The 26,459-nt window shown below is 59.7% G+C and overlaps 4 protein-coding genes across 4 annotated transcripts; 1 reads left to right on the top strand and 3 right to left on the bottom strand.

Moving 5' to 3' along the window:
- Positions 1 to 1,174: 1,174 nt before the first annotated feature.
- On the bottom strand, positions 1,175 to 3,029 carry B0T15DRAFT_402624 (uncharacterized protein; the record flags this gene model as incomplete). The annotated part of the gene is made up of 2 exons (XM_062865173.1): positions 1,175 to 2,908; positions 2,973 to 3,029. The coding sequence occupies 2 exons, from the start codon at positions 3,027 to 3,029 to the stop codon at positions 1,175 to 1,177; spliced, it is 1,791 nt and encodes a 596-aa protein (XP_062719613.1).
- Positions 3,030 to 4,035: 1,006 nt separating this feature from the next.
- On the bottom strand, positions 4,036 to 6,705 carry B0T15DRAFT_285649 (uncharacterized protein). The gene is made up of 2 exons (XM_062863627.1): positions 5,233 to 6,705; positions 4,036 to 5,168 (listed from the first exon to the last, which is right to left on the bottom strand). The coding sequence occupies exons 1-2, from the start codon at positions 6,281 to 6,283 to the stop codon at positions 4,213 to 4,215; spliced, it is 2,007 nt and encodes a 668-aa protein (XP_062719612.1). The 5' UTR covers positions 6,284 to 6,705; the 3' UTR covers positions 4,036 to 4,212.
- A 1,667-nt stretch (positions 6,706 to 8,372) lies between these two features.
- Positions 8,373 to 9,533, top strand: B0T15DRAFT_285696 (uncharacterized protein). The gene is made up of 3 exons (XM_062863628.1): positions 8,373 to 8,585; positions 8,651 to 9,209; positions 9,262 to 9,533. Exons 1-3 carry the CDS (start codon positions 8,478 to 8,480, stop codon positions 9,294 to 9,296), a joined length of 702 nt encoding a protein of 233 aa, XP_062719611.1. The 5' UTR covers positions 8,373 to 8,477; the 3' UTR covers positions 9,297 to 9,533.
- An 83-nt stretch (positions 9,534 to 9,616) lies between these two features.
- On the bottom strand, positions 9,617 to 25,520 carry B0T15DRAFT_496361 (non-ribosomal peptide synthetase; the record flags this gene model as incomplete). Its single annotated transcript, XM_062867170.1, has 4 exons — positions 9,617 to 9,757; positions 9,818 to 18,758; positions 18,826 to 18,899; positions 18,987 to 25,520. The coding sequence occupies 4 exons, from the start codon at positions 25,518 to 25,520 to the stop codon at positions 9,617 to 9,619; spliced, it is 15,690 nt and encodes a 5,229-aa protein (XP_062719610.1).
- Between the last annotated feature and the right edge of the window lie 939 nt (positions 25,521 to 26,459).

The following is a 26,459-nucleotide window of genomic DNA, read 5'->3' as shown; positions in this document are numbered from 1 at the left end:
TCTAGTGCACAGTCAGCCGAGCCCCCGGAGGGCACGGAAATAGACTTCATCAAAATCCGGCGGCAGTCCTGAATCCTGCGATCGCCGCAGAACGCTACCCTACCCTGGAGGTAGTAGTATCACCGGCTGGAGTGTCTCGGCGTGCCAGGTGGACAGACGAAGCAGGTGCTCTTTCCACGTCCCGTCATGTTGTGGCCGCGGGGAAGCAAAAAACTCATCGCAAAAAACAAACGGTGAAGCGCGGGGGCTCCACCGCAGCTGCAGCAGATTGCGACGCTGGCATGGACTGGGATCGTTGCTGCCTTTCGTGAGCGGATGCTCGCTAGCATTGGTCTGGATGCCATGACGATGGGATTCGTAGGCGTGTGTTGCACAGCATGCTGACTTCTTATCTCCGAGATGCAGTGCAGCGCTAAATTAGTTTAACGGTTCGGGAGAACCGGGGGTGGCGTGGCGTTGCTTGTTTCCCCTGCAGTCTGATACGTAAACTTTAAATTTAATTGATGAAGGTAATCAGGAATTCAGCATGTCGGTACGAACTGGTCAGAGTACGGATCACTCCAGCCGTGAATAAGCAACCAAGTCCCGGAAGGGCGTTTCTACTCGCTCTGGAACAAGCTCGTCTCACGCTGATTATCTCAACTAAGTCCGAGGTATGCCAACCGAACTCGATACCCATGGATGCTCGATGATACAGGAGCCAAGGCCCGGCTCATCCGAAGTGTGACCTAGTACCGACTTGTCAGGATAAATGGAATCCCGCAGGCAGGCTTACTCCGCTGACGTACCTGATAACCCGGCGCCCACGTTGCTGAGTGTGATTGACGACCTGATATCGACACGCTGCCCCGAGATGGATGTGGACGGGGTCAGATTCAACGAGTAAGATTCCCGGATGCTAATGTAGATACATGATGTCGTTGTGCGTGGTAGAGTAGTGTGTGTGCTGTGCTCCTTCAAAAGATCCTGTAATTCCAGTAACGCTCGTCGCCATGCACCAGACAAATGTCAAGAATTAAGCCAAAACAACAGCCAGACAAGAAAAAGCATTCTTCCACCCAACCCAATCTGGAATAAACAGCGTCTCATGAAATTTGGATGAAGACTTATCCAGCGAAGTCTCCAAGCCTAGGGACTTCGCATCCCCGTGTAAGTGTAGTCTTGACAACCCCCGTCAGACAAGAACCGAAACAGCTCTATCGCGGTCCTCCTTCTCCTTCTTCATCTTGAACAGCTGCTTAATCATCTCCCTCTTCTTGGGTTTTCCTGCAGCGCTGCCCGCCGCACTCCCGGCGTCGTCCAACCTCTCCTTCTCGTCGATGGCCTTGAGTGAGACCTTGGAGGAGTGCTTGGACGAGCGCGAGACCGTCGACCCGGCATCATGCTTGTTGCGCGACGAGGCAGTCGACGACCCGGATCCCTCATGCTTGCCCTCGCGGTGACTGCGACTGCTGCGCAGATGGCTCCGATGGCTCCTCTCGCTGGCCGCCTCGCTCTCTACGCCGTCCCGATCCTTCGTCTTGCTGCTGCTCTTCCGCTCCGAGACTTTACTATCCGCGACTGAGTCTTCGTCGATGCGGTCATGCCGCGGCCGGCGACTGCGGTAGCTGCGATACGACCGCCTGCTGCGATCGCTCCGCGCGCGGCTGACCTGCGAGACCGAGTCGCACGGCTCGACCTCGTCCAGGTCGCGCTGGAAGCTCTCGCGCAGAGCCCGCTCCGCCTCGCGGCTCAGCAGCTCCACGTCCGCGGCCGATTCGTCATCGCCGGCGCCGAGGGGCACGATGCCGCGCCGCCAGGTCTCGATGCTGCTCAGCTCCTCGACCTCCCGTAGCACAAGCGCCTCGTCGTAGGCGCTGGGGGAGGGGACAGCAGGCAGGGGCTTCTCCGCGGCCATAGCCGGAGCAGCAGCGCGCATCTCAAACGGCGCCTCCATCTGCCTCTCCGCAGCCTCCCTGATGCGCTTCACAATCTTCAGCCCGCCAAACATGACCACGGTCACCCCGACGGCCACGCTCGCACCGATGAGGAACTGCGGGCTCGCGAGGAGGGCAAACACGGCCGGGCTGCCACCCTTCAGGAAGGCCAGAAACGGGGCGCCCATCTTGCTCAGTAGCGAGCTCAGCTCGGCCAGCGACAGCGCCACGGCGGCGGCCGCCTCCGGGTTGCGCTGCAGCCGCTCGATCATGGAGGTCGCGCTCTCGTGCATGCACTGGGCCTCCTCGAGGAACGTCTCGATGCGGTCCATCAGGTTGAGCGCGGCCGCTTCCTCGGGCGTTTCGCCGCCCTCACTACTACCACGGGGCTCGAATGATCCGCTGTACTGTTGCTCGTTGGGGTGGTGGTAGTCGAGATCGTCGCGCTCGGCCAGGTCGGGCGGGATGTCGCCGTACGCGAGGTCCATGTCGATCGACTTCTTCTTGACCACGGCGAAGTCGGAGCGGGCGCGGTGGACGAGCTGGCCCCGGGCAGCAGCGGACCCGGTGGCTGACTCGGGAGCGGCCGATGGTGGGGGTCCAATGGCGAGCGGTTGCCGGGGAGCCGCTGTCTCGGCATACGCAGGGCGGGAGCCGGCCTTGGAAGGGGTCGTCGCCGACACTTCGGAGTGCGTTTTGAGATTGCCCTCCGTCAGCGCCGGGAGGGCCCGCTCGGCCGAGCGGGGCCTTTCGGACCGCCGTGAAGTACGGCTGAAGCGGGAGGGTGCGCGGGACCGGCGGTCGTCGCCGTCGTACGACCGCCGGCGATCGTGGGCATGGTCGATTGCGTGGTCATCGTAGTACGAATCGCCGCGCTGTGAGACGTCAAAGGTCTTGGCCCGCTGGATCCCGGCGCGCTCGGCCTTGAAGGCGTCTCTCCTGTCGCGGTAGGCCGCCTGGGCCTCCTTGAAGATGCTGACTAGTTGCTTGCCCTGGAAGCCATTAGTGCGCGTTCTGTGGGCAAAGTGGTGACGGGAAGTTGAGCGGGCTTCTTACAGTGCTGATGACCTTCCCCGAGTTGTTAATGATGGTGATGATCTCCGTGGTCGGCATGTTGAGAGTATGAACACAAGGAGACCTGGGTGAGAGTGTAGTGAGGAGTTTGTGGCTGGACTGGGTTCAAGCCGGTTCCTTCAGGAGACCTCGTCCCATGCCAGCATGAGCGTCGCTTGTTCGGTCCAATATGGCAGAGTAGTACACAGTTCAGAGTTCTGGAGTGTGGAACGGGGAGGAAATGCATCGATATCGAGTCAAAGCAGCTCCTGTCCTCGGGAACACACAGATCAAAAATGTTTCAGGCCGCCCAAATGCAGCGGTGCCAGCAAACGGCCGCTGCATCCAGGGCGGATGGCATGATTGGACAGCGCGCCGTCGGGCATGAAGCAGCGGCATGAAGCAGAGATTCGCGCTCCCCCCACCAACCACATCGTTGGTCCCCGCCAGCTTGGGCTGGGCTCGCGGGAAGCATCCGATCCCATCACCTCGAGGCGGTCACCGCTTGCTCACCGCATCCAGCCCCTGTCACTGGACACTGGATTCGGGCGGGGACTTCGGTGCGGCCGTGCGGGGCATCATGGCGCATAATGGCGCTCCAAAGCTTGCGCTGTTCGCTCCATCTCGCCGGAGGCTGGAATTGGCAACGGTGAGAGCCAGCACGCGAGGTGAGCGAGAACCGGCAACTCGGCCATGGAAGGTTGGCAATCGATCCACCGTCTTCCGGTGGCTGGTATGAAGCAGGTTTAAGAATGATGAGTTGGCGCTGTTGAGAGGTTGAGAGCAGGCCCTCGAATGCGTTTCCCTGCGGAGTCCCTTTGGTGGGGTTTTCTGCCAGTTCATCAGCATTAGCGAGCCCCACTTCCATGCAGACATGCCGATGGGACATGGCATGGCCGGTCTTGACTCTTGAGCATCTTGTGGGAGAGGATCAGTGTCAAGGTTGGACTACTGATGGTCCTCTCCTTTGCAAGAGGGTGCAGCAGACGCGCAAACAAGTGTTGTGGCAGGTGAGCTATCGGCCACGGACAGTCTCTCTTGATGCCCTTGCCTCGAACAAGATACCAAACAGTTACACCATGCAATCCACAGCAGCGTATCCCGCCAAGTAGAAATCGATCATCACATCGTCACTTCCCAGTCCTGTGGTCCCTGGCTCCCTCCGCCCATGCATGCCCAGAAAAAGGTCAAAAGCCGTGATGTCCAAATACAAGAAACTCATACGTCACCCGGACATTGCCCCCTAAGCAATGTACACGGGCAATCGACTGCCCATCAACTCGCTCTTCGGGATCTGAACGTCTTTTTTGTTGAAATCATGCAAAAGCAGCCAACACAGCATCCTCAGGACAAGCGTACACCAGATGTCGGCCGCCTGCAAATCCAGGCCCTCGGTGGTATCCATGCCCAGAAGCTGCTGCGGAACCCGGTCCGGCGGATGTATGTGCAACGTCGGAACCAACTGATCGCTCTGACGCTTCTCCACGCCAGGCGTGGGAGGGGCCGGCGAGACGGGCCTTGACGGCGAACCAGAGGCCGTGGGAGACAGAGCCTCCAGCTTGGCCTCGGGCCCGGTGTCGCTGATGGAGTTCTTGCGCGAGTGCGTCGAAGGGGCGTAGTGCGTGGTTCGCCGTCGTCCATACCACATGACAGCCCGCGCTCTCACCTGGTGGAGGACCTTGAAGAAGTAAAGCTCCATAAAGGCTTCCTGGCGCCGCTCCGGGCTGGCGGCCGTGAGCTCGTCGAAGTGCTCCGCTCTACCCTTGCCGCCACTGCGCGTACTTTCACCGTCGGCGTCCCCCTCCTCGTTGATCATTCTCATCACTTCTTGGAAATGCTCCCGTACAACTAGGCGGACGAGGTCTCGATCCGTCTCCGTTTTCAGGAAGGCATCGCACCTGTCGAGTACATCGTGGAGGTTGTTCAGAAGCGGCAGGGAATAACCGGGTGTACTAGACCTCTTGTCTTCATTCAAGATGTCAACCAGCATCGCGGCATCATGCTTCAACTGGTTGATCTGTGGTGTTGGAGGAATATCGGCTTCCGAGTCGTGCACTTTCCCCGAGTATTCCCTGACGAGTCTCCGGAGGTTGAAGAAGTTCTTGTCCCACACATATGGTGTCGGGTTAGGCAGCATGCGGAAGCCGCTGTTCCGGATGCGCAGCGTCTTGCCAAGCATGCCCAGCAGCTCGAAGGGGACTACCGCAATCACCAAGTTAGCGAAGACGCCTAACCAAATCTCGGATATACGGTCAGTTCCTACCCGGAAAGAGATGGCCGTGCTTTTTGTCATCGGACCGGAAATAGTTGGCCGTGTCGGTGTTGCACTCGATCAGCACCATCGTTTCAGCAATCTCGCGCGTGCTACCCAGCTGCAGGAAGCTCAGGTCCTTGGGGTCCTCATTGGGAAACTCAATCCTGCGCCTGTCTTTCTTATCCTCCTGGAACAGTGTAGACACGAAGCCGCAGCACAGCTCTTTGACCTCGTCGACCGGGATCACCCTGTTCTCCTGGAACTTAGTCTTGGCATAGATCTGAAAGGTGAACATGAGACCGAGTTCGGGAACGTTGGTGCCGGTGAGAAAGTAACCGTTCCCCTCAGCCCGGTATCTTTCCCTTGATCTGTCAAACTCCCTCCAGTAGATGCCCATCATGGCAGCGATCTCGAGGAGATGGCACATGGTTGTCGTGGCGTACGGTTTGTTGACGCCGGCCGGCATGGTGTCCCAGCTCCGTTTCTTGGCCTGGATGGCAACCGCGAGGGTGTGGTCCTGGAAGCCGGGGTAAGGCAGACTCTGTGGCGGGTTCACGTTGTAGTATTTTTGCTGCCATTCGGCGCTCTCCTTCTCCATAGCTTGCAACTGCGACAGCAGCGTGACCCACGAAGCCCTCTCATTGTCGGCGGTATGTACCCGGCGTTCCTGGAGCGTCTTCTGTTGTTTATCCTCATCCTCTCTGGACAGCGAGCGCGTGTCCCTCAGACTGTCGCGTGTGCCATTCACGAACTGGATCTTCTGCCCCGGGATCGGTCCCTTGTCGTTCTTTGGCGGGCACACGAAAATGACGGGGGTCTCGAATTGGACTTCAAACCGGAGCTCGGTCGCTCGGAATCGCCGCTTCTTGCTCTCGTGCCACTTGCCCATGACGCTTTCGCCACAATTCGAGTAGCCGGCGGCCGAGGCAATGTACTGTTGGAGGACCTGAGCGAAGGTGCCTAACAAGGCCACTAACGACACCACAAGGGCCACCCAATTGACAACATTGTCGTCTCCATCGGAGCCGCCGCCGCCACTTGAGCTCGTGCTATTGTTCATGGCGCCTTCACGGTCGTGGCCTTCGAGGCTGGCAACGGTGGAACCGGTCCACAGGCTAGAGGCTGCGAAGCCCTCTGAACCCAAGATTGAGGTGTCTTGTCAGTCGCTCAAGCAGTCAACTAAGGGGAAAGGAACGCTTCCAACGCCGCCTGGGAACAATTCCCGTTGCCTGGGGGAAAAGAAACCGCAGGCGGGAGCGGGAGGGCCTTGTATGGGATCCGCATCTTTGGCGGCCTTCAGGCATCGCGAACTGCAGAATGTCGTGCAACTTCAGCTGCTGCGATGATGACCGGGGAGGCACGAGGCAGCCAATGAGGGGTTTTGCGGCTGGAAGATTCAGGGGCCTCTCGGCCAAGCAGATCGAGAGCTGCGTCGCACTGCGGCGCGCTAGCCGGGCTGGGCTTAGACGACGGGTCGGGTGCCGGCGGAATGGCCTTCGCGTACCGTGCCGCCCCAATTGTCGTCTCGGGTAACGCGCTTGCAGAAACACAGGATGGCTAGAGCAGAGTCATGATGATGATGCGCAATTGATGGATTGACTGAATGTAATGCGCTCCCGGCCCAGAGCGCCAGTCATTGATTGATCTGGTGGTGTGTGTTGGACGAAGGATGGATCTCCAGTGCCCAGGATCACTCCACTGCCCAACCTAGGTCGCACTTTCCACGTCCCATCCGCCCCACTTATTTCTGCTGGGCCTCGAATCGGCGACCGATGTCTTGCTTTGTGTTTTCGTCCTCGTCTTGCTCTTCGTTTCTATCTTCTTCAGTTCAGTAGGTTCTTCAGCCTACGTATTCCATTCGCTTTTATATCTCAATCGCTTTACTCTTGCCTTTCTTCTCACGTTCAGATGACGGTTACATCACTTGCATCCTGTCTTTGGTCTTCTTCTTTTTCTGTCATCTGAGTCTCTGGCTCTTTTCCAATGATGATAGAAAAGAAGAAGGAGCAAAAGAAAAGAAAAATAATCATCTCTGATAAACGCTCTTCCAACGGGCACTGCCTTCTCCTTTTCGGTTCCGACACAGTGGTGTCACCCGCGAGTCTGTGACCTAACGCCATTCTGAACACCACTGCCCAAATGAGTGCTCCAAGAATCACATGCCCTTGACAAGACATCCTCATCACAACCGACATAGCAGGAGATGCCTCGCTCCAATTTGATCGCCGTCTTCAACTAGTTTGCCAAGGAGATCTTTCGAACGAACAACGGTCGATCAAGCACGCTCCGTATCTGGCACCCGACCGACGCGTGTACGACGTTGTGCCAGAAGATGGACTCATCGTATATACCAAGGGCTCTCAACCCTTCCACTGAGACCCAGCAAGACGAGATATTTGCCACTCCATCACCAAAGACTAAGCACAACTCTCGTTGCCGGGCGTGCCAGCCCCCAATGGTGCATCGACGGGTTCCAATAGGCCCTACCAGCAATCCCAAGTGTCGTGGCGATTCAAGGGCGATAACAGTGTTGTATATTCAGTTGCCGCAGGTGAGGAAACCGTCCTGCTTCTGGGATGTCCAAATCTATCAACCTTGACGATGGTTACAATTCGCAAAGGACCAAAATCCCCGGATGACCTGCTTCTGGTTCACGAACGATGCAGCCGGTGGTGCCCAGGACGGTCGATCGTAAGCTGTCCTTCTGCTTCTTCTGCATCTCTACCTCCTCCCACTCAGGATGTTGCTGGCCCAAAGCTATAAGGCGGGCATCAAATCTGAATGCGAGGCTGTCACAATTCTTCGAACCAAGGGTTAAACTCGTCACAAGAGAGACATGGTTTGAAGCGTATCCGAGGGCGACCGAGGAGTCTTAGTTAGGGAAGGAATGGCCAGATGGTAGCTTAGACTCTAAGCGCCCCAGGGGCCAAGCCGTGTTCTCACAATACCGGCTTGACCAGGCGACATCCAATTTGCCTAGGTACCTAGGGTACATGTATCGAGGCTGGGCAAGTAATCTGCCACATACCAATAGACTGTTTTTATGAACGGCCAGACGGCTGGAAGATCTTGGGGCATTTCCTGGTCCAAACTACCTAATACCTAGATGTCAGGTCTGGGTGGTATGAGGGAGACCACAATGACGTCACTTAAAGCAACGTCTCACCACCACATCTGTCCTCCAAACTCTACAAAGTTGGATCATTTTGATTTCAAATGTTTGAGCAACGGCGTATCAAAATACAAAATCCATCATGGAGTCAGCCACACATGCAAAGGACCGCGACGCCGAGGCCAAAGTGACCGGCGAGCCGCGCAGCACCAAGAGCACGATCCTTGAGACCGGGGCCTCCGTGGCACAGGTAAGAAACGAGATCGCAACAGGGCACGAACTTGTTGCAAAGCATTTACTAATTTTCCGACCCAGGACTTCTCCCCGCTACAAAACGTCTGCGCCCACCTCAACGCCTTCCACGTGTACGCATCCGACCCGACGCGCGTGGTCGAGGCGAACCACTACTGCGGCCACCTGACCGAGGACGTGCGGCAGTGCCTGCTCTACGACAGCCCCGGGCCCGGCGCGCGGCTGATCGGCGTCGAGTACATGATCAAGCCGCACCTGTACGAGCAGCTGCCGGCCGAAGAGCGGCGGCTCTGGCACAGCCACGTGTTCGAGGTCAAGTCGGGCATGCTGGTCATGCCCAAGTCGAGCCCGCTGGTGCCGCAGGCCGCATGGGAGAAGGCCGAGACGGCCGAGATGGAGGAGGTCATTCCGTTGTATGGCAAGGTGTATCATCTGTGGCAGGTCGATCGTGGCGATAAGCTGCCGCTGGGCGAGCCGCAGCTCATGACGAGCATCACCAAGGCCGAGCAGATTCCTGGGTTGGAGAGGTTGATGGAGGAGAGGGATAAGAAGTTTGCCGGGTGCGATTGGAGGCGGAAGAAGCAGATCAGGGAGGGGTTGGCGGAGCCGGAGGTCCATCCTGGTGAGTGTTCACGGGTCGGGGGACGGTAGTGGCAAGATACTGACTTTGGCAGATTCGGACTATACCTGGAAGAAGAGGGGGAAGTGATTATGGAGGCTTTGTGTATGGAACACTGGCATGCACGGCTGTGGACGATGAGTAGGTAATTTGATGACCGGACCATGATTGTGCATAGTCAGCGAATTGCATTGACTGCTGGATTTGATCACAACGTCGGCCGATCTCTTCATATCAGGCTCAAGTACCGCCGTTTCTGAATAATCTCATTATACCTAGGGAAAGCGGTACGGAAACTGTGGGTTTAAGACCGCTGTCAGCCAATTCAGAAGCGCGCTCATATGATTCATCTGACAACCACAAACCAACGAAACAAAGCAGCGGAACTAGTGATAAACAAATGAGCAGCACTATTCCACCGCCGCCCTCAGCACCTCGACGATGCCGTCAATGATCCGGTCCGCTCCCTCGCGACTCAGCCTCTTGCCCGACCCAAACACACCAATCGTCAAGTCCTCCCCCTTCACCGAAACCTCGACGTCGATAGCGTCCTGTGAAACAGATTAGCAACAACCATCCTGTCCTCGCCGATCATAGACTCCAAAACTCACCGGATACGCATCCATCACAGGGTTGCCCGCAATCTCCGAACCTACCTCGAACATCTCCCCCCACTCACCATCAGCACTGGAACTGGAACTGGAATCGCCATCCTCGCGAGCCAGCCCCTCCTCCTCCACCAACTCCAGCCTCACGTCATCTCCCTCTATCGAAACAGGCTGTTTCTGTGCCGACGATGCCCCCGCCACAAGGAAATTGACAAACGTGTCCACCTCGAGCCCAACCCACTCCTTCACCTCCCACAACCCCACGTCTACGTTGACAGGGTCTGAGATGGCGTGGAGATCACGCTGGACCTGGGCAGCGACATCCATGAGCCTACTACTAGTAATACTAGTAGTCGTAGTGAGCCCAGATTGGAGTGGGAGTCGGACGCGGAGCGGGACGAGGCGCAGGTTGGGGTCTCCGCCGCCCCACAGTGGCTCAGCAGTAGTAGTAGTTGTAGTAGCATTTTGAGCGTCGGAGGTTTGGTTGGCGAGGTAAATCCCAAACACCACACTCTCACTCTCACTCTCCGGTCTCTGTCTTTCTTTCGCCGCAGTGGAGGTGGAGGCGGAGGCGAGAAAGTGCGCGTAGGCGGCGAAGAAGAGGGCTTGCAAGCTGACACCGGCCGCTTTGCACCTCGCTGTGAGGCGTGGGATAGAGAGGTCGTGATTTTGAAGAGCAGCGGGCCTGAGCACACTTGTTCGGGAATGTGAATGCGAATGCGAGGGTGAGGGTGAGGGTTCTAGGGATATTAGTAGCGGGGGGGAAGGGTTGGCGCCGGCGAGGTGGTATGTCCAGAAGTCTTTCCTTGCTTGGACGTCCACCGCGGTATAGCGCCAGTTGGACTCGGGTACTGGTCTGAACAGCGGTGTGTTGGCGCGGCAGAGGGCGGCGAAGCGGTCCATGATGGCTGGGAGGCTGACGGCGTCGTAGAGCGCGTGGTGGATTTTGAGGCGGAGTGTCCAGTGGTCTCCAGTGGATTGCTTAGCATGCAGGGAGTGGTAAGGCTGGGACAGGGTGCTGCTCGTCTTGCTCTCCCATGCCGTGCTGACGGTAGAGATCCGTGTTGGGGCAAGTGCCGATGGGCGGACCACAACCTGCAGGATGGGGGTCGATCGTGAGCTGGTGGCAACGAACACTGTCCTGAGGATGGGCGTCTCGTCTGCCAAGGTCTTCCAGGCATCGTCGATGGCGCTGATGTCGATCTCTCCGAAGAGACTATAGGTAAAGCATGGATAGAACACTGCTCCCTGCGTGTTCTGCCACACCGAGAGCATGTGGACTTGCATCGGGGAGGCGGGGCGTACGTCCTCGACTGCGGACTGGTCATATCCCAGCTCCCGGAGAGTCGAAGGGAGGTCGATGGCTCGGGGAACTTCAAACTCGTTGATCCCCCCACTACCCCCTGATACAGACTCCGAACCTGGCGGTGCTTGGCGGGCATTGTCCACGAGCCGAGCCATGTCAGAGATGGACGCGGCCTTGAGCATCTCCCGGAAGCCAATTGCAATCCCCCTTTTCCGTAACAGAGAGCCAACCATGATGGCGCTGATCGAGTCGAGGCCCAGGTGGTAGATGTTACTACGCCTGGTGATCGCAGCCACAGGCACCCCCGAGACCTCGGCCAGCACATCCCGAATGGTTTCCTCCAGGGGCAACCACGCCCCGTCGTCGTCACCCTCTTCCACCCCATTCGTAGTAGCATCTGCCCGTGCGGCAGAGCTGGCTTTGTCCTGGTGATCCCGGAGCTCGACCGGCGGCAGCCCGCAGATGGAGACGCGCTCGCCAGAAAAGACCAAAACATCTGCCTCCGGGGAACCGACAACATATTGAAGGATCCGATCCAGCTGGCCCAGCATCAACCCCGTCTCCTCGGCCGAGGCATACCCGCCGTCACACGCCATCCTCCAAACCAGCCCATCACCCTCAGTCATCTCGGCCTCGACACAGACGGGGTATTCCACCGCCGACGCGCCGCCCACCGACCGCACCATCCAGCCCTCACCACCACCATCAACCCCCTTATTCTCATTATCCCCACGGTGGTTCCGCCGTCCCTGCAGAATAAACAGCGTATTAAACAACCCCCCAACCCCACCCTTCCTATCAGCATCCTTCCTCAGCACAATCCTCAAAACCTCCCTCAGCGCAAAAGACCCATACACCCCGACGCCACCCACCATAATATCCTGCATATACCGCAACCAGGCCGCAACAGAACCGTGCAGCACGCTGCGCACCGCAACCGTGTTCATGGTCGGGAAGACCAGCTCCTCTCTCTGGGCTCCGAGTCCTCCCGTGTCGCGGCACGAGAGCACCATGCCGAAGGTGACATCCAGGGAGCATGTCTTGGCCGCGAGAACGGCGGCCCAGCAGGCTTGTGTGAGGACCTGCAGGGTTATGGCGTGCGTTTTGCAGAAGGTTGTTAGGGACCGTGCGGGGAGGGAGGAGGTTTTTGAGTGGCGGTGGATTACTACTGATGTTGTCCCTTCTTGGTTGGATGGGGGGTGTTCGTGGCGTGGAAATATGGTTGGTGTTGCGTCCTGTAGGAAGCTGGACCAGAAGGTGGCAGCCGAAGTATTTCCGTCCCCGTGGGGGTGATGATCGTCGTCGTCGTCGGGGAAGAGGATGTCTTCCAGCTGAGCAACGTAGCTGTCCAGGCTCGGGGGCGCGCGGTAGGAGCCCTCGTAGGCCGCCTGCACGTCTCGGTAGATGAGCCCCAGGGACCAGCCGTCGTACAGGGCATGGGCGACGGACAGGACCAGGAAGTTGCGGTCGTGGATGCGGGCGAAGACAAGCTGCAGCAGGTTGGACCGCGCGGCGCCCTTGCAGGCCCGGAGCGTGGCGCTGTCGCAGATCTTGGCCAGCTCGTCGTGGCTGTCCAGGCTGACCTCGCTCATGTAGACGGATGCGTCGTGTCCGATGACTTGGCAGTACGCGGATGGGATGGATGGGCTTTCCACGGGCAGGAATCGGGTTCGTAGGATGGGCGAGCCCGCGATCACCGTGCTCCAGGCCTGCTTCAGCTTGGGGATGTCGATGGAGGGTGCAAGCTCGAGGACGTCGTGATTGAAGTAGAGCCGGAAATCGGATTCCACCATTGCCACGATCATGGATTCCTGCAGCGGGGTTGTTGGAAGCACAATTTCGTCCTCGCCGAGCTCGAGGTCGTCTTGTCCCGCCACATATTCCCGTAGGGCGGATATGGCGTGGGCAATCCTTTGGATCTTCGGGGTAGAGGCCCCGTTCGTCTCCGCCCTGCGGTTGGAAATCTGAGCTTGGAGATGCTGCATCATAGCCGCAATGGTCTGCGCTCTCATCAGCTCACTGGTCTTCAGCTCGATTCCACATCGCTTCAGCCGCGCCGACAGTTTGATGACATCAATGCTGTCGAGGCCGAGCCCGAATATGGGGGTTGTCTCGGAGATGGCCTCTGGGTCGGTGTCAGCCAGGGCGGCCACTTCGTTGCGGATGATGACAGCTTCCTGGGTCCAGCGGAAGGCCGCTTTAGTTGCGTGAGCAGTATTGGTAGACAGGTGCCCGTTCATACCAACCGCGTTAGCGACAGGCCGATTCGGAACAGCACCGTTCCCAACGTGGTCAGCCGGTCCCACCCCGTTGACATGAACTGCACTCTCAGGCTGCTCAGCCATCTGCTCAAAGGCCCGCTCCAACCCACCCATGATCTCCTCCAACTCATCAGGGCCATGCTCCTCCCTCTGAGCGACGAGGAGCAGGTCCAAGCCGCCGTCCGAGTCCAGGGTGGCCTCCAGCGCGAGCGGGTAATCCGCAACATGTTCCGACTCGACCACCGTCCACAAATGCTCGTGCCGAACAGCAGCCGGTTGCTGCTCCGCCCGCTGGAAGGAAAAGAGCGTGTCGAACAGCGGGCCGCCGGCGGAACACCACTTCTGCACATCTCGGAGCGGGACGTGCTGGAAGGGCAGCACCGCGGTGTTGAAGTCGTGGCACTGTCGAATCAAAGCCGACCAGCTTATCCCTTTCAATCCCGATCCCGCATCATGGGTGGTGGTGCCCAGGCGAGCGTGGAAGGGCAGCGTGTTGAAGAGCGGGCCGACGACGCTTTCGGCGCCGTCCAGCTCGATGCTGCGGCCCGAGACGATGACGCCTATGGTCGGATTGGCCGCCGAGAGATGCTTGGCCAGGACGCTCAAGAAGGCAGCTTGCACCAGGGCTTGATGAGCCACGCCGAGCGATACTCGCAGTGTCTCCAGGCGGTCGAAGGAGATCTTGCGCCGGCTGGCGAGCGCGGAGGAGCTGGTGGGATGGGTCCGGCCAGGCTGGGAACTTGTCGCACCATCGAGATGCTTCACCCAGAATGGCTTGCTGCTGGTGAAGTCGTGAAGCGGGCCGTGGCACAGGGCGTCGAGGAAGGAGGGGGCCGAGATGGAGGAGGAGGTAGTACCAGTACTATGCCCGGCCGACTCGCCAGTCAGGGTCATGTACTCCGCAGCCACTCTGTCCATGACCAGCGCGAAGCTGTTGGCGTCGTACAGGCCATGGAAGATGTGAAGGGCCAGGATGCGTCCAGCGTCCCCGTTGAGGAGGACAGCCTCCCACTGTTGGGCTAAGACTGAGACACCCCGATTCCGAGCAATCCAGGTCTCCCTCGTCTTCTGGATCGCCTGCTCAGCGGTCGACCGGCCATCGAGGGGCGGCTCTGCCCAGGGGATACTGGTGGTAGCGCGCTTTATTGCCGCCTGAACAAACCCGTCGGCTGTGGCCACGAAGGCAGTCCGCAGGATGGGTAGCGCATCAGCTGCTCGTTGGAAAGCCTCCCGTAGAAGTTCACTCGAAACCCCCGGCGCAAGCACGAAGCGGAACGTGTTGAAATACGCCCCGTCGACCGCCGACCGCGAGACCATGCCCTGCTGCAGCGGCGAGCATGGCGCAATGTATTCGATCTCGTCTGGCGCGACACCCAGCTCTCGGCAGACAAGCGACCGGTGCTTGTGGGCGCAGGCTTGGACCAACTGCCTTGCCGCGGCTACCGGGTTGAAGCTAGACGCCGGCGCCTCCATCTCTAGGGCCGCAGCCAGGTCTCGGATCAAGGGATTCTTGAGGATCAAGGATGGACCGGCTTGTGCAAAGCCCTCCTCGTTTCGTAGCGCCCGAGAGAGCCGAAGGACCGAGATGGAGTCGATACCTAGTTCGAAGATGCTCGAGTCCGGTGTAATCGAGTCCACCTCGACTCCCTGCATCGCAGCGATAACCCGAGCAACCCTTGTTCCGGTCACACCCAGAGTCCGGCCGCGCGGGTCGGCAGAGGAGGACAGCTCGACCAGCCTATCCTGCCCAAGCGAAGCGAAGAAGCTCCGCAGTTCCCTGACCTCGGCCTTGTTGTTCGCCGACAGCGGGATGAAGGGCACCTGGAGCACATAGGTCGGCACCATGTACCCAGGCAGCCTAGCGCGGCACGCGTCCCTCGCCCGCCGACAGAGCGCCGCCGCCTCCGGGCCCTCCACCAGCTCCAGCCGTCCTGCCGGCTCTGCGCGTTTTCCCCTGCTGCTCCAATCATCCGCCACGACAAAAGAGACAAGCAGGTCCTTCTGCTGCACCACATTGCGCACCACCAGCGTGGCCACATCCCTGACCCTACCATCCACCCCCTTCCGGATGGCATGGTTAATCTCGCCCATCTCCAGCCGCTGGCCGCGGAGCTTGACCTGGTCATCCGCCCGGCCCAGGAAATCAAAACACCCGTCATGCAGCACGCGGACCAGATCGCCCGTACGATAGACCCTCTCCCCGGAGTCCCCGCCACCGCCACCGCCGCCGCCCAACAGCCTCAGCGTGGGGAACCTCTCGGCCGTCAGCGCCTCCCTCCTCAAATACCCCTTCCCCACCAGCGGGCCCGACACACACAACTCCCCGACCCCTCCCCTCAGCACTGGCCGTAGCAGCTCGCCGCCCGCCGTCGTCCCCGTCCCCGGCTGCTGTATACCTTTCACGACATAACCCCCGACATTGACAAACTGCCGCCCGATGTTGGACGCGCGCCCGTTCCTCGGCACGCGCGGGTACACGGTCACGCCGATCGTCGCCTCGGTCGGGCCATAGAAGTTATACACGACGCCCGTGTCGCCCCAGGCCTCCAGGATCTCCTGCCGCAGGCTCTCCCCGCCGGTGATGAACACGCCTTTTTTGTCACACCACAAGCTGGGCACATCCGAAGGGTGTAACAGCCGTGCCAGGGAAGGGGTGAGATCGATGTGCGTCACCCCTACTCTCCTGATAAATCCAGCGAGGTCTTCGAGGACCAGGTCTCGCGGCGCGGAGACGAGCGTGATCCCCACGGACCAGCTGAAGTACTGCTCGAGCACGGACACGTCGAAGTGCAGCGAGGCGAACTGCAGGAATTTGGAGGTGGGAGGGTCCCAGCGGCCGAGGAAGATGTGCTGGAAGGCGAGCATGCACTGCACCGCGTTGGAGTGTGTGATGGCGCAGCCCTTGGGGGTTCCTGTGGTGCCGGAGGTGTAGAGCGCGTAGCATACGTCTGACGGCGCGGGTTTCGTGGTTATGAGAGGGGTTGTCGGTGGGGTGCAAGGGAGGGGGGAGGAGGAGGAGGAGGAGGAAGAGAGGGTAGCTGCGTCGATGGTGAGGGTAGGGATAGAAATAGTAGTGAGTTCGAGGCTGTGGTTTGAATGCGAGGTAAGAAGAACTAACGCGCCCGAGTCTTGCAGGATGAACTCGTTCCTGCTGCGAGGCGCGCCCGGGTCGAGAGCCAGGAACGCACACCCGGCTTTGAGGATGCCCAGGATGGCGAAGTACGCCTCGGGACACTTTTCAAAATACACGGCCACGATGTCCCCCGCCCGTCGGACATGAGGAAGCAGCAGGTGAGCCACCCGGTTGCCGTTCTCGTCCAGCGCCCTGTACGTCCACTTGTCTCCCACGGACGCACCAGTGCCGCCGTCGAAGCCGGTGACGAAATGCAGCGCCGTGGCCTCGGGGGTTTCGCGTGCCTGGCGTTCGACAAACTCATGCAGCAAGTTCACCGTGGTCGGAAGCGCGGGTACCTCCGGGGGTAGGACCGAGAACAGGTCCGGCCGGGCTGTGAAAAGATCGGCTTCGTGCCCGTCCGGCGTGAAAGCGAGCTGCTGCACGGCGGCATCGAACTGCTGCAGCAGGATCACCGCCTGCTCCTTGCTGAGCACGTCGCTGAAGAAGGTGATCCCGTACCGCAGCCGACCCTTTGGCTGGGGCTCTACCTCGATCGACACGGGGTACTCCACATTGGCACTCTCGCCCACAATGCGCCAGGGTCTACTACTAGTACTAGTATCCCCTGGACCTTCCCGGTCGAATTTCTGATACGCAAGCAGCGTGTCGAAGAGCCGAGCATCCGCACAGCCAAGCCACTGCTGGATGCGAGTAAGCGGCTGATGCTGCTGCTTGTACAGCTCAGCATTGTACCGCAGCATGCCGTCCAACAGACTCCGGTTCGACTCGTGGTTGGCCGATATGACGGGCAACGTGGTGATGCACGGGAACACGGCGTCGCGAGTCGCCTCGGTGGTTCGACCGGACAGCACAACCCCAAACACGACCGCGTCCTCGCCGAGATAGGCAGACAGAACCCGCGTCCAGGCCGCCTGGATGATGACCTGTAGTGTGTGGCCGGACTGGGACGCGGCTGCTTCCAGAGTGCGTGAGGGAACTCGGCTCTCCATGGCCTCGGTCAGGATATGTCGCGACTCCTCGCGTAGGGGGGTCATGACGGGGAAGCTGTTGATGACAACCCTGTCTGCCTGTCCCTTCCAGAACTCGGCCGAGCTCTCCGCGGCTGCGGCGGAGACATGGCCAAAAATGTTCGCCACCACTTCCTCGCTGCCGGCGCGGATGGGGAGCTCACCCCCCTGGGCTGCCTTGGACAGGTCATCCAGCAGTACTTGCAGGGAATAGGCATCATACAGCCCATGGTGCATGGCCAGATGCATCCTCACCCCGTGTTCCGTGTCCACCACGGCAACGGCCCATAGTCTCCCGTGCGGCACCTCGGCAGCAGCAGCGGCCCGAGCAGCATCGAGTTGCCACGCTCTCAGGTCAAAGGTCGCGGCCCGATCCCGAGGAATGAGCGTCACCCCCGGCGGCGGGAGCATTTCCATTTCCATTTCCGTTTCCGCCGGGAGCTGGACCATGGCAAACGCGCAATCGTCGTGCTCGACGGCCACGATGGCCATTCGCAGGATCGGGTGCGCGCGACGCAGGGCTTGCCACGCTTCCGCCACCCTGGTGGCATTTATTACTACTAGTATCCCATTATCATCGTTTGCCAGCTCGAAGTCAATGAAATTGAAGTAGTCCCGCCCGCCAGACTTCACAAACTGCGCCATCATGGCCGACTGCAGCGGGGTGCACGGTAGGATTACCGCCTCCTCGATCGCAAGGCCCGGAACAGAAGAAAGCTGTTCCTGCACCTCGGCACGGAACTTGGCGATGTCGTAGTAGTAGTATGTGGATGTACTACTACTACTAGTAACCCCTGACTCAGGGACGCGGGCGTCGATGTGCCGCGCCAGGCTCTCACAGGTCGGGTGCTCAATCACGTCGCTGGCCGAGACGGGGTGGCCGGCCTTTTTGCGGAGCAGCGAGGCGATCTGCACCGCGCTGATGCTGTCCAGGCCGAGCTGGTAGATGGTGGTCTGCCGCCGGATTCGCTCGGCATTTCGGGATGAGAGCGCCGCCAGCACCTCGCGGATGGAGCTTTCCGTTGCCGTCCACACCTCGGGTGCGTTGTTGTTGGTGGCCGTTTCGACTGCGTGTTGCTGCGGGGGTAGGAGTCGGATGTGGGATAACTTCGCGGCAAGGTCCGGAGGGAGGTGGTCAAGGGAGTTTTGGGAGGCAGGGAACCGGAGATGGTGCCGGAGGAAGTGAGAAAATAAATCAAGAATTAGATCGGCGATCCCCGTGGGGAGTGGTTGGCTGGAGCAAAGGTCAACGAACGGCTCAGGAAGAAGGACCGAGTCGGGCAAGGGGACGGACAACAAACCTTTCTACGCTATGTATCGTCACAACAAGACGGTCTATGTGGGTATCGGGAACGACTTCGCAAACAAGAGGGACCTATCAAAGTATACACACTATTAGCATTCAGCAGTCGCCGCGTCTCTTACCCAGGCAAGAAAAGTTGGTACTACTACTAGTACTCACATCCATTTCCCCATCATCGCGCTCCAGCGTCCAAAGCGACGGATCCAGCCCCCTCGGCGCACGCTGCAAAAGCAAAAGGGTATCGAACAAACGCCGCGTCGAGCCATGCTGCGAAAACAACGACCGAATGCGTCTAAGCGGAGTGAACTGGTAGGCCATCAGCTCGGCGCCGAGGCTCTGGAATGCCTTCATCAGGTCAACGTGTCGCTGACTGCGGGAGAGGTCCATGCGGACGGGCATGGTGTTGAAGCAGGGGGCCACGAGCTCGTTGATTCCCTCGATACTAGTAGTAGTAGTATTAGTAGTAAGGGAGCGGCCGCTGACGACGTTCCCGAAGCAGATGTCGTCTGTCTGGAAGAGTGCTCCCAGCGTAGCGGCCCAGACTGCTTGCATGAGTGCCAACAGCGAGACCCCGAGCTCTCTAATGCGGACTTGTACATGCGACAGCGGGAGATCTGCTACTTCATGATGTGTCAGCGGAGGACTGGGGCGTGTCTCGCCGAGTTCGAGTTCAGAGCCGAGGTCGGTGATCAGTTTCGACTCGTAGCCGGCCAGGTGGCCAAGCCAGAACTCGTCGGTCGAGCCGGGCAGGTCCAGAGATGCGCGGAGGAACTGCTCATAGGATGGCGTGGCCGACAGATCTAAACCAGAGCAATGCCACTCGACCTCCTGCAGGAGCCTCTCGATCGCCACGCCGTCATACAGCGCGTGATGGCAGACAAAGGACAGATAGAGACGGCCATCCTGCGTGATGCTGGCAAACGACACCGCCGGCTCCGTCGAGTCAAGCGCGTCAGGGACGTGTTGGGCGTGCCGGGATATGCACTCCTCCATGCCGCACTGGGAAGCATCAGAGCTGTGCCAGACCGGCGGCCATTCTTCCAGCACAGCCTGCACGATCGGCCATCGACCATCCGCCGTGGAGAGGAAACATGTTCTCAGGATGTCGTGTCGGGCACACATGGCGTGCCAGGCCTCCCTGAGCTTTGAGAGGTTGTCGCCAGTGACCCGGAAGAGCATGCGGTTGAGATAGCGCCCCTTGCCAGCCGACGTAGCGAGCATCGCCTCTTGGAGGGGAGTGCAGGGGAGGACTTTGACGGCCAGTCTTCCAACTTGCTCTAGTCGCTTTGTGACCTGACGGACCAAGTCCTCCGGCAGGAGGTCCGAGTCCGCTTGTTGTTCCGGACCTGACGTGTCCATGTCGGCGAGAGCCCGCGCGAGTTTCGCCACGCTGGCGTTCTGCAGGATCAGGGAGATCGGGAGTCGTTTGCCGAGCTCTGCGTGCAACTGCTTGGAGACGTGAATTGCCGAGATAGAATCCAGGCCCAGCGTAACGAGAGGCGCCCATCGCCGGATGCCGCCCTTGCTCACGTTTAGCGCGCTCGACAGAGCTTTAGCAACTTGGACCTCGACGGCTGACCACTCCCCATCATCCGCATCAGTCCGCTCCGCACCATGGCTGACAAGTGCCAAATAACCCTTGTCGAGACCCCTGAAGGCTTGTTTGAGCCGGGTCCTATCCAGCTTCCCCGCCGCAGTAGTCGGCAGCGTGGAGATCGGGACAACCGCCGAGGGAATCATGTAGCTGGGTAGCCTCGCCGTGAGAGAGCCGTACAAGGTCCGGACTGTATCCCTGAGCCTGTCATCGACATCGACAACCCGGAACCCGCCGGCAACCTCCCGTTGGCCGCCGGGAACAAAGTACGAGACAATCTGGTCCCGCAACGGCCTGGTCTCCTCCTCCTCCTCCTCCTCCTCCTCCTCCTCCTCCCCCGCACGCAGGAACAGTGTAGCGCAGTCCGCCACCGCATTGGCCGACTCCCTCACCGCGGCCGTGATCTCGTCCAATTCGACCCGCTGGCCGCGGATCTTGATCTGCTCGTCCGCCCGGCCCACAATCACCATGGACCCGTCCGGCAGCATGCGCCCGAGGTCGCCCGACCGGTAGATGCGGCCCAGGAAAGGATGGTCGACAAACTTCGCAGCCGTCAGCTCGTCCATGCCGAGGTACCCGCGCGCAACCTGGTCTCCACCAAAGCAGAGCTCGCCCAGACAGCCGATGGGCACCAGCTCCATGCCTCCCTCTTTACTACTAGTAGTACTAGTATCCAGGACGAAAGTCGAGGTATTCTCCAGCGACCAGCCCAGGTGCTGCACCACCACCTGGCCCCCTTTCCCTTCCCCATCCCCTTCCGCACCCACCATCCGTCTAACACTACAAATATTCGTAGTCTCACTCGGCCCATAACCCTGGAACAGCCGCCGCAGCCTGCTGCTGCTTCCCCACCTCCTGGCCACAAGCTCCGTCATAGGCTCGCCCGCCGTAACGAGAAACTCCACGGCGGGAACGCGAGCCGGATCCACGATGAGCGACGCCGTCGTGGGCGTCATGCTGAGGTGCGTGATCCCCAACATGCGAATCGCCCGCTCCAGGTCGGCGAACAGCGTGTCGTTGGCCGCGGCGCAGAGACACATCCCTGTTGTCCAGGCGAAGAAGATCTCGAAGACTGAGACGTCGAAGGCTTGCGAGCACGACTGGAGCAGTCTGCTGGAATTTTTGGTGCGGATGGGGTAGTGGTTGTGGTTGTTGTAGATGCGTGAGAGGACGTCGAGGTTGCTGAGGATGTTGCGCTGCGTGACGCAGACCCCCTTGGGGGTGCCCGTGCTGCCGGAGGTGTAGATGATGTAGGCCAGTCGGTCGGGGTCGGTGTTCGGCTTGGGTCTGAGGGGAGGTGCCGGTTGATCATGGAGATGGAGAGGGAGAGGGAGGGATTGGAGGTCGATGATGGAGTGGTGGCCCCGCAGGTGAGGGTTTAGCTTGGCCCCCGTGGCGGTGTCAACGAGACACAGGTCGACCTGGGCTTGCTGGAGTATTGCCGCGATCCGAGCGATGGGGGTGCTGGGGAGAAGGGGCAGGTAGGCGCTGCCGGTTTTCAAGATTGCGAGGATGCCGGCATAGAGTCGGACGGACTTCTCCATGATGATGGCTACGACGCCTCCCTCGCGAGCACCATGCTGGTGGAGGTGCCAGGCAATTCGGTTGGCAGTTGTGTTGAGCTCGGAGTAGGTGATGGTTGTGGCTGTGATGCTGCCCTCTGAGATGTGGCTGGCAAAACAAAGCGCGTCCTTGTCGGGATGGTCAGCGGCAGTGCGCTCCACGGCGTATGCTAGGTCCGGAACCCCTGTGAATGTTTTCGGCGTCGGGTTGTAAACGGAGAGGAGATGCTGTGGGAAGGCCTTGGGTATCGACGAGAGTTCGGAGTCTAAGTGGCCTAGAAAGTAGAAAACGAGGGCTTGGATTGACTCGCCCATGATCTTGACCATGTCCTCCGGGAACACGTCGGAATGATGGGTGAATCGGCAGTCGAAGTGTCTCTCCCTTGGCTCAACTTCGACCAACAGCTTCGTCTCTAGGTAGTCCTGGTGAGCAACCTGCCTGACGACATCCCCGGTTTGTGATTTGCTGTGGAGTGACTCCTGGTAGATAAACAGCACGTCGTAAACCGACTGCCCCGAACGTATCCCTGCCACCCGTTTGATCTGGGAGAGAGGCAGTATGCTATGGGCAAGAGTGGCCCTGTTCCCGGCCTGCACGTTGACGAGGAGGTCTCTGATCGTCCGGACCTGTGACAGATTTGTTCGGAGAGGCACCGGGGCGATGCACGGCCCAACGATATCCTCGATTCTTGAGACGGGCATTGTCCGCCCGGACTGGATCAGACCAATCACCACATCGTTGCTGCCGACCATGTAGCCCCATAGCCATGCCAGCGCCGCCTGGAAGATCGTCTGGGGACCACAGTCGATGCGCTGGAGAGCTGACTTCAGGTCCTGCGGATCAATGCCCAGAGAAACGGATGAAGACAACACCGCCGGTGAGCGACTGGCCTCCGAGACGAGAATCGGAAGGGCTGGAGGCTGGAAGTCCAGGAGATACCCAGCCCAGAATTCCCTCGCCGAGTCGCACGCGTTTCGGAAAGCGGTCGAGTTGTAGTATGCGCAGATCTCACGGAACTGAGGCCTAGGCTGCAGCTGCTCTCCCCGTGCTAGCCGGGCAAGATCCGATAGAATCAGGTCCAGAGACCATCCATCATATACGGCGTGGTGAAGCCGAAGATGGACGGTCGTTTCGCCGCTCTCTTCGGGCGGGGCGATCTGGATCAGGACCGGGCGAAGGAGGTCCTGGTCGTCCTTCACGTCGAACCCCCTGACGATGGTGCTCGTCGTCCAGATATTCGATTCGCTGAAGCTTTCAAAGATGACCTGCAGGAACTGCCCCTCGTGGTGAATGAAGCCAGTTCGAAGGACTTCGTTCGCCCGAGCAAGTTGATCGAACCATGACCGGACAGATTCTTCGGTGTGAGTCCCGGAACAGCTCAATTCAACCCAGTTGCAGTAGGCTCCCGGATGTGCCAATGTCTCGGCGAGCATCGACGCTTGGAGCGGCGTGCAGTGGAGGATGCTCTCCATAGACTGGTCATGCGTCGAGAGGATCGCGTGCTGAGCGACAATGTCCGAGACGTCCAGCTCCAGCGGATGTGCGCCGTTGGGTTCAGGCTGCAGCTCCAGGATCTCGGCGGTTGAGCGCAGCTTGCGATGCAGGGCAGATATTGTCCTTGCTTCTAGTACGCTGATTGCCCCTATGTCGAAGCCCGCTCCCCTGAGCACGGAGGCCAGCTTGATAGCGCTGAGCGAGTCCAGACCAGCCCTAGACAGGTCCTGGCTTGAATCAACCGGGACCCCTAAGCACTCGCTCGCGAGCTCGCAAAGCCGTTGCTCCAACTCGTCCTTGTAAGGCAGAATCTCCCGCGCCGCGTCCGACATCCGATCTCTGTATTCCGCAACCAGCCGCTTCCGATCGACCTTCCCCGACGCAAGGCGCGGGAAGCGCTCCACAACAACGACATCCCCGGGGAGCATGAATCCCGGAAGCCAGCGCCTGCAGGATTCCATAATCCTCTCAGCCATGTCCTGGCGTTCCCCGTCCACAGCACAGAAGAGCACCAGCGTCGTAGCATCCACGACAGCCGCCACCGCGCCGTGACAGCCCGCCGCCCTCAGCGCAGCATGCTCGACCTCGCCCAGCTCCATCCGCTGCCCGCGGAGCTTCACCTGCCCGTCTGCAACCCGGCCCAGGCACTCCAGCGTGCCATCGGGTAGCATCCGGGCCTTGTCGCCCGTGCGGTAGAGACGGCCATAGGCGGGGGTGTCGATGAACGCGGCCGCCGTCTGCTCGGGCCGGTTGAGATACCCCTCGGCGAGCTGGTAGCCGCCCACCGCCAGCTCACCGACCTCCCCACGGGGCAGAACCCTGAACTCAAACTTTGCGTTCTCGCTGTCGCTGTCGTCCCCCTCCGGAAGCGCCAGGATAAAGGCCGAAACGGTGTCCAGCGGCACCCCGATATTCCGCACCGTTGAGCTGCTGGCAAAAGCAGGCTGCAGCGTGCAGTGTATCGCCGCCTCAGTCGGGCCGTACATGCCCCAGAGCATGCTCTCCCTCCCGTCCCCCTCATTACTACTACTACTAGTAGTACCATCACTACCACCGCCAAACTCATCCACAACCGGCCGCGTCAGCATCTCCCCAATCGTCAGCAGCAGCCTCAAACCAGGCGCATTCTCCCTCGTCCGCAACAAGCTGCCCGCCACGGAGGGGGTCAGCTCGCACGCGTCGACCTCCATCTTCCGAATCACGCCCGGCAGGTCGTTGAGCAGCAGTGCCGCGCGGGGGGCACAGCAGACCACAAGCGTCTTGCCCCGGAACAGGGGGAAGAAGATCTCGAAGACGGCGACATCGAAGGTCGACGCCGCGAACTGCAGGAAGCGCGAGAAGCGGGGGATGTGCCGGTCGTGCGCGAGCAGGCTCTGCGTTACGGCCAAGTGCGAGATGCATACCCCCTTGGGCGTGCCCGTCGAGCCCGAGGTGTACATCACGTAGGCTAGGTCGCTGGGTAGTGGCTGTTTTCGTCTTATGCTGCTGCTGTTGCTGCTGCTGCTGCTGCTGCTGCTGCTGGGCTGTTGCTGGGGTGGTGGTGGTGGTTCGTCGCGGTCTGGATTGTACGAATCAAGTATCAAAACAGCGGCCGGACTGTCGGAAGGGAGCCTCGACGCGAGCGAGAAGGTGGTGATGACCACTTTCGCAGAGACGTCCTCCAAGATAAACCTTGCGCGCTCAAGCGGCACGTCCAGGTTCATCGGACAGAACGCGCCGCCCGCTTTGAGGATGGCCAAGAGCGCGATGTAGAGCTCTGGGCTTTGTGGGACGAGAACGGGCACCACAAACGGCTTCGACCCCTCGTTGTCGGGCCCGGCGAACGCCGAGATTCTGCTTGCCAGGTCTTCGGAGGCACGGTGAAGTTCCGCGTACGAGAGGGACATGCGGTTGTTGTCTGAGGTGAGAAAGTCGATGGCAGGCTGCCCATCTTGTGAGCTGTGCTGAACGAGCTGGTGAAGCAAGCTGGGCCCCGCTAGTCTTGATGCCGGGTGGTTGGTGATGGACAAGGCGCCATCGATTTCTGGAAGCGGAGTGTCCATGGTGCCGCCCGGCATAGCATGTCTTCATGTGAGGCCCAAGGCGTTTGTTAGTTGATCATACTTTTGATTGCGTGAGAAGATGGTTTTCAGTGAGCAAAGAGAGTAGTATTCCAACCTACCACCACAGATCACGCGTTGAGCTTCTCGATATGTCCACGACTACTACCGTTGATGCCTTCCCTGCTTGGAAAGTACCTTCCCTTCCGTATTAGTACTCCGCGCGCGCTCAATAGATCTGTGTAACTCTGTGTGTGAGAGCTAGCCGAGACGCGAATAGGTCGCCGCCGATTGGCCAGAGCGAGACAGACGAGTCAACGACGGCAGCGAGTTGAAGAAGCGCGATTTGTTTCTCGCGGCGGGGAATTGGTTGGCTTAGCCAGTGCCGTGCGCCCGTCCAACTTGACGATGCCAGTACTAGGCATGTACTAGGACTAGGTTATCCAAACTTGGAGTTGCACCACTTGAGTTTTTAAACAGTCCTTGCTGGGATGCACGGGAGTGGGGTGATCAAGGTCCTAACAGATCTCACTCAGTCAACCCTCGAACCTGGCGCTGGTGTCCACACACAGTTTGTATGACGGAGTTGAGCGAGGCAGATCCCCACCATCCTACTCGTCCCTGGCGGCATATAGACCGCAGCGTGATTGCCTTGCGCTGGGAATATGCGGCCATTTAAGGGGTCGAGTGTGGGTCTACATGGAAGGGGAGAAAAGGTCTTGTGAGAAAAGCGAGGTTTTATTGCAACATGTAAGGCCGCTCTCAACTGTGACGGCCGTGACAGGGTCCTCGTGATGGCCAGACAACCCGCGCAACTGCACTGGCCGGATCTTTCATCAACGTACCGAGATACGCCGGCCGCCGTCGACTGGCTCTCAGCCGATGGAGCCGACGGCGTTCGAAGTCGGGTACTGCCGCTCTCGCTCTGATCCCCCCTCATCA

Source organism: Chaetomium strumarium (assembly GCF_033439665.1).
Source record: "Chaetomium strumarium strain CBS 333.67 chromosome Unknown B0T15scaffold_6, whole genome shotgun sequence".
NCBI classification, from domain to species: domain Eukaryota; kingdom Fungi; phylum Ascomycota; class Sordariomycetes; order Sordariales; family Chaetomiaceae; genus Chaetomium; species Chaetomium strumarium.
This window is presented reverse-complemented; position numbering and strand designations above follow the sequence as displayed.

What these genes read in the sequence shown, in the direction of transcription:
- B0T15DRAFT_285649 (XM_062863627.1), bottom strand. Translation starts at nt 6,283, where the DNA reads ATGAACAATAGCACGAGCTCAAGTGGCGGCGGCGGCTCCGATGGAGAC. An exon ending in GCACGGCCATCTCTTTCCGG is followed by an intron (nt 5,169 to 5,232) that starts GTAGGAACTGAC and finishes TGATTGCGGTAG; the next exon opens with TCCCCTTCGAGCTGCTGGGC.
- B0T15DRAFT_285696 (XM_062863628.1), top strand. Translation starts at nt 8,478, where the DNA reads ATGGAGTCAGCCACACATGCAAAGGACCGCGACGCCGAGGCCAAAGTG. An exon ending in CCGGGGCCTCCGTGGCACAG is followed by an intron (nt 8,586 to 8,650) that starts GTAAGAAACGAG and finishes TTTCCGACCCAG; the next exon opens with GACTTCTCCCCGCTACAAAA. An exon ending in GGAGCCGGAGGTCCATCCTG is followed by an intron (nt 9,210 to 9,261) that starts GTGAGTGTTCAC and finishes TGACTTTGGCAG; the next exon opens with ATTCGGACTATACCTGGAAG.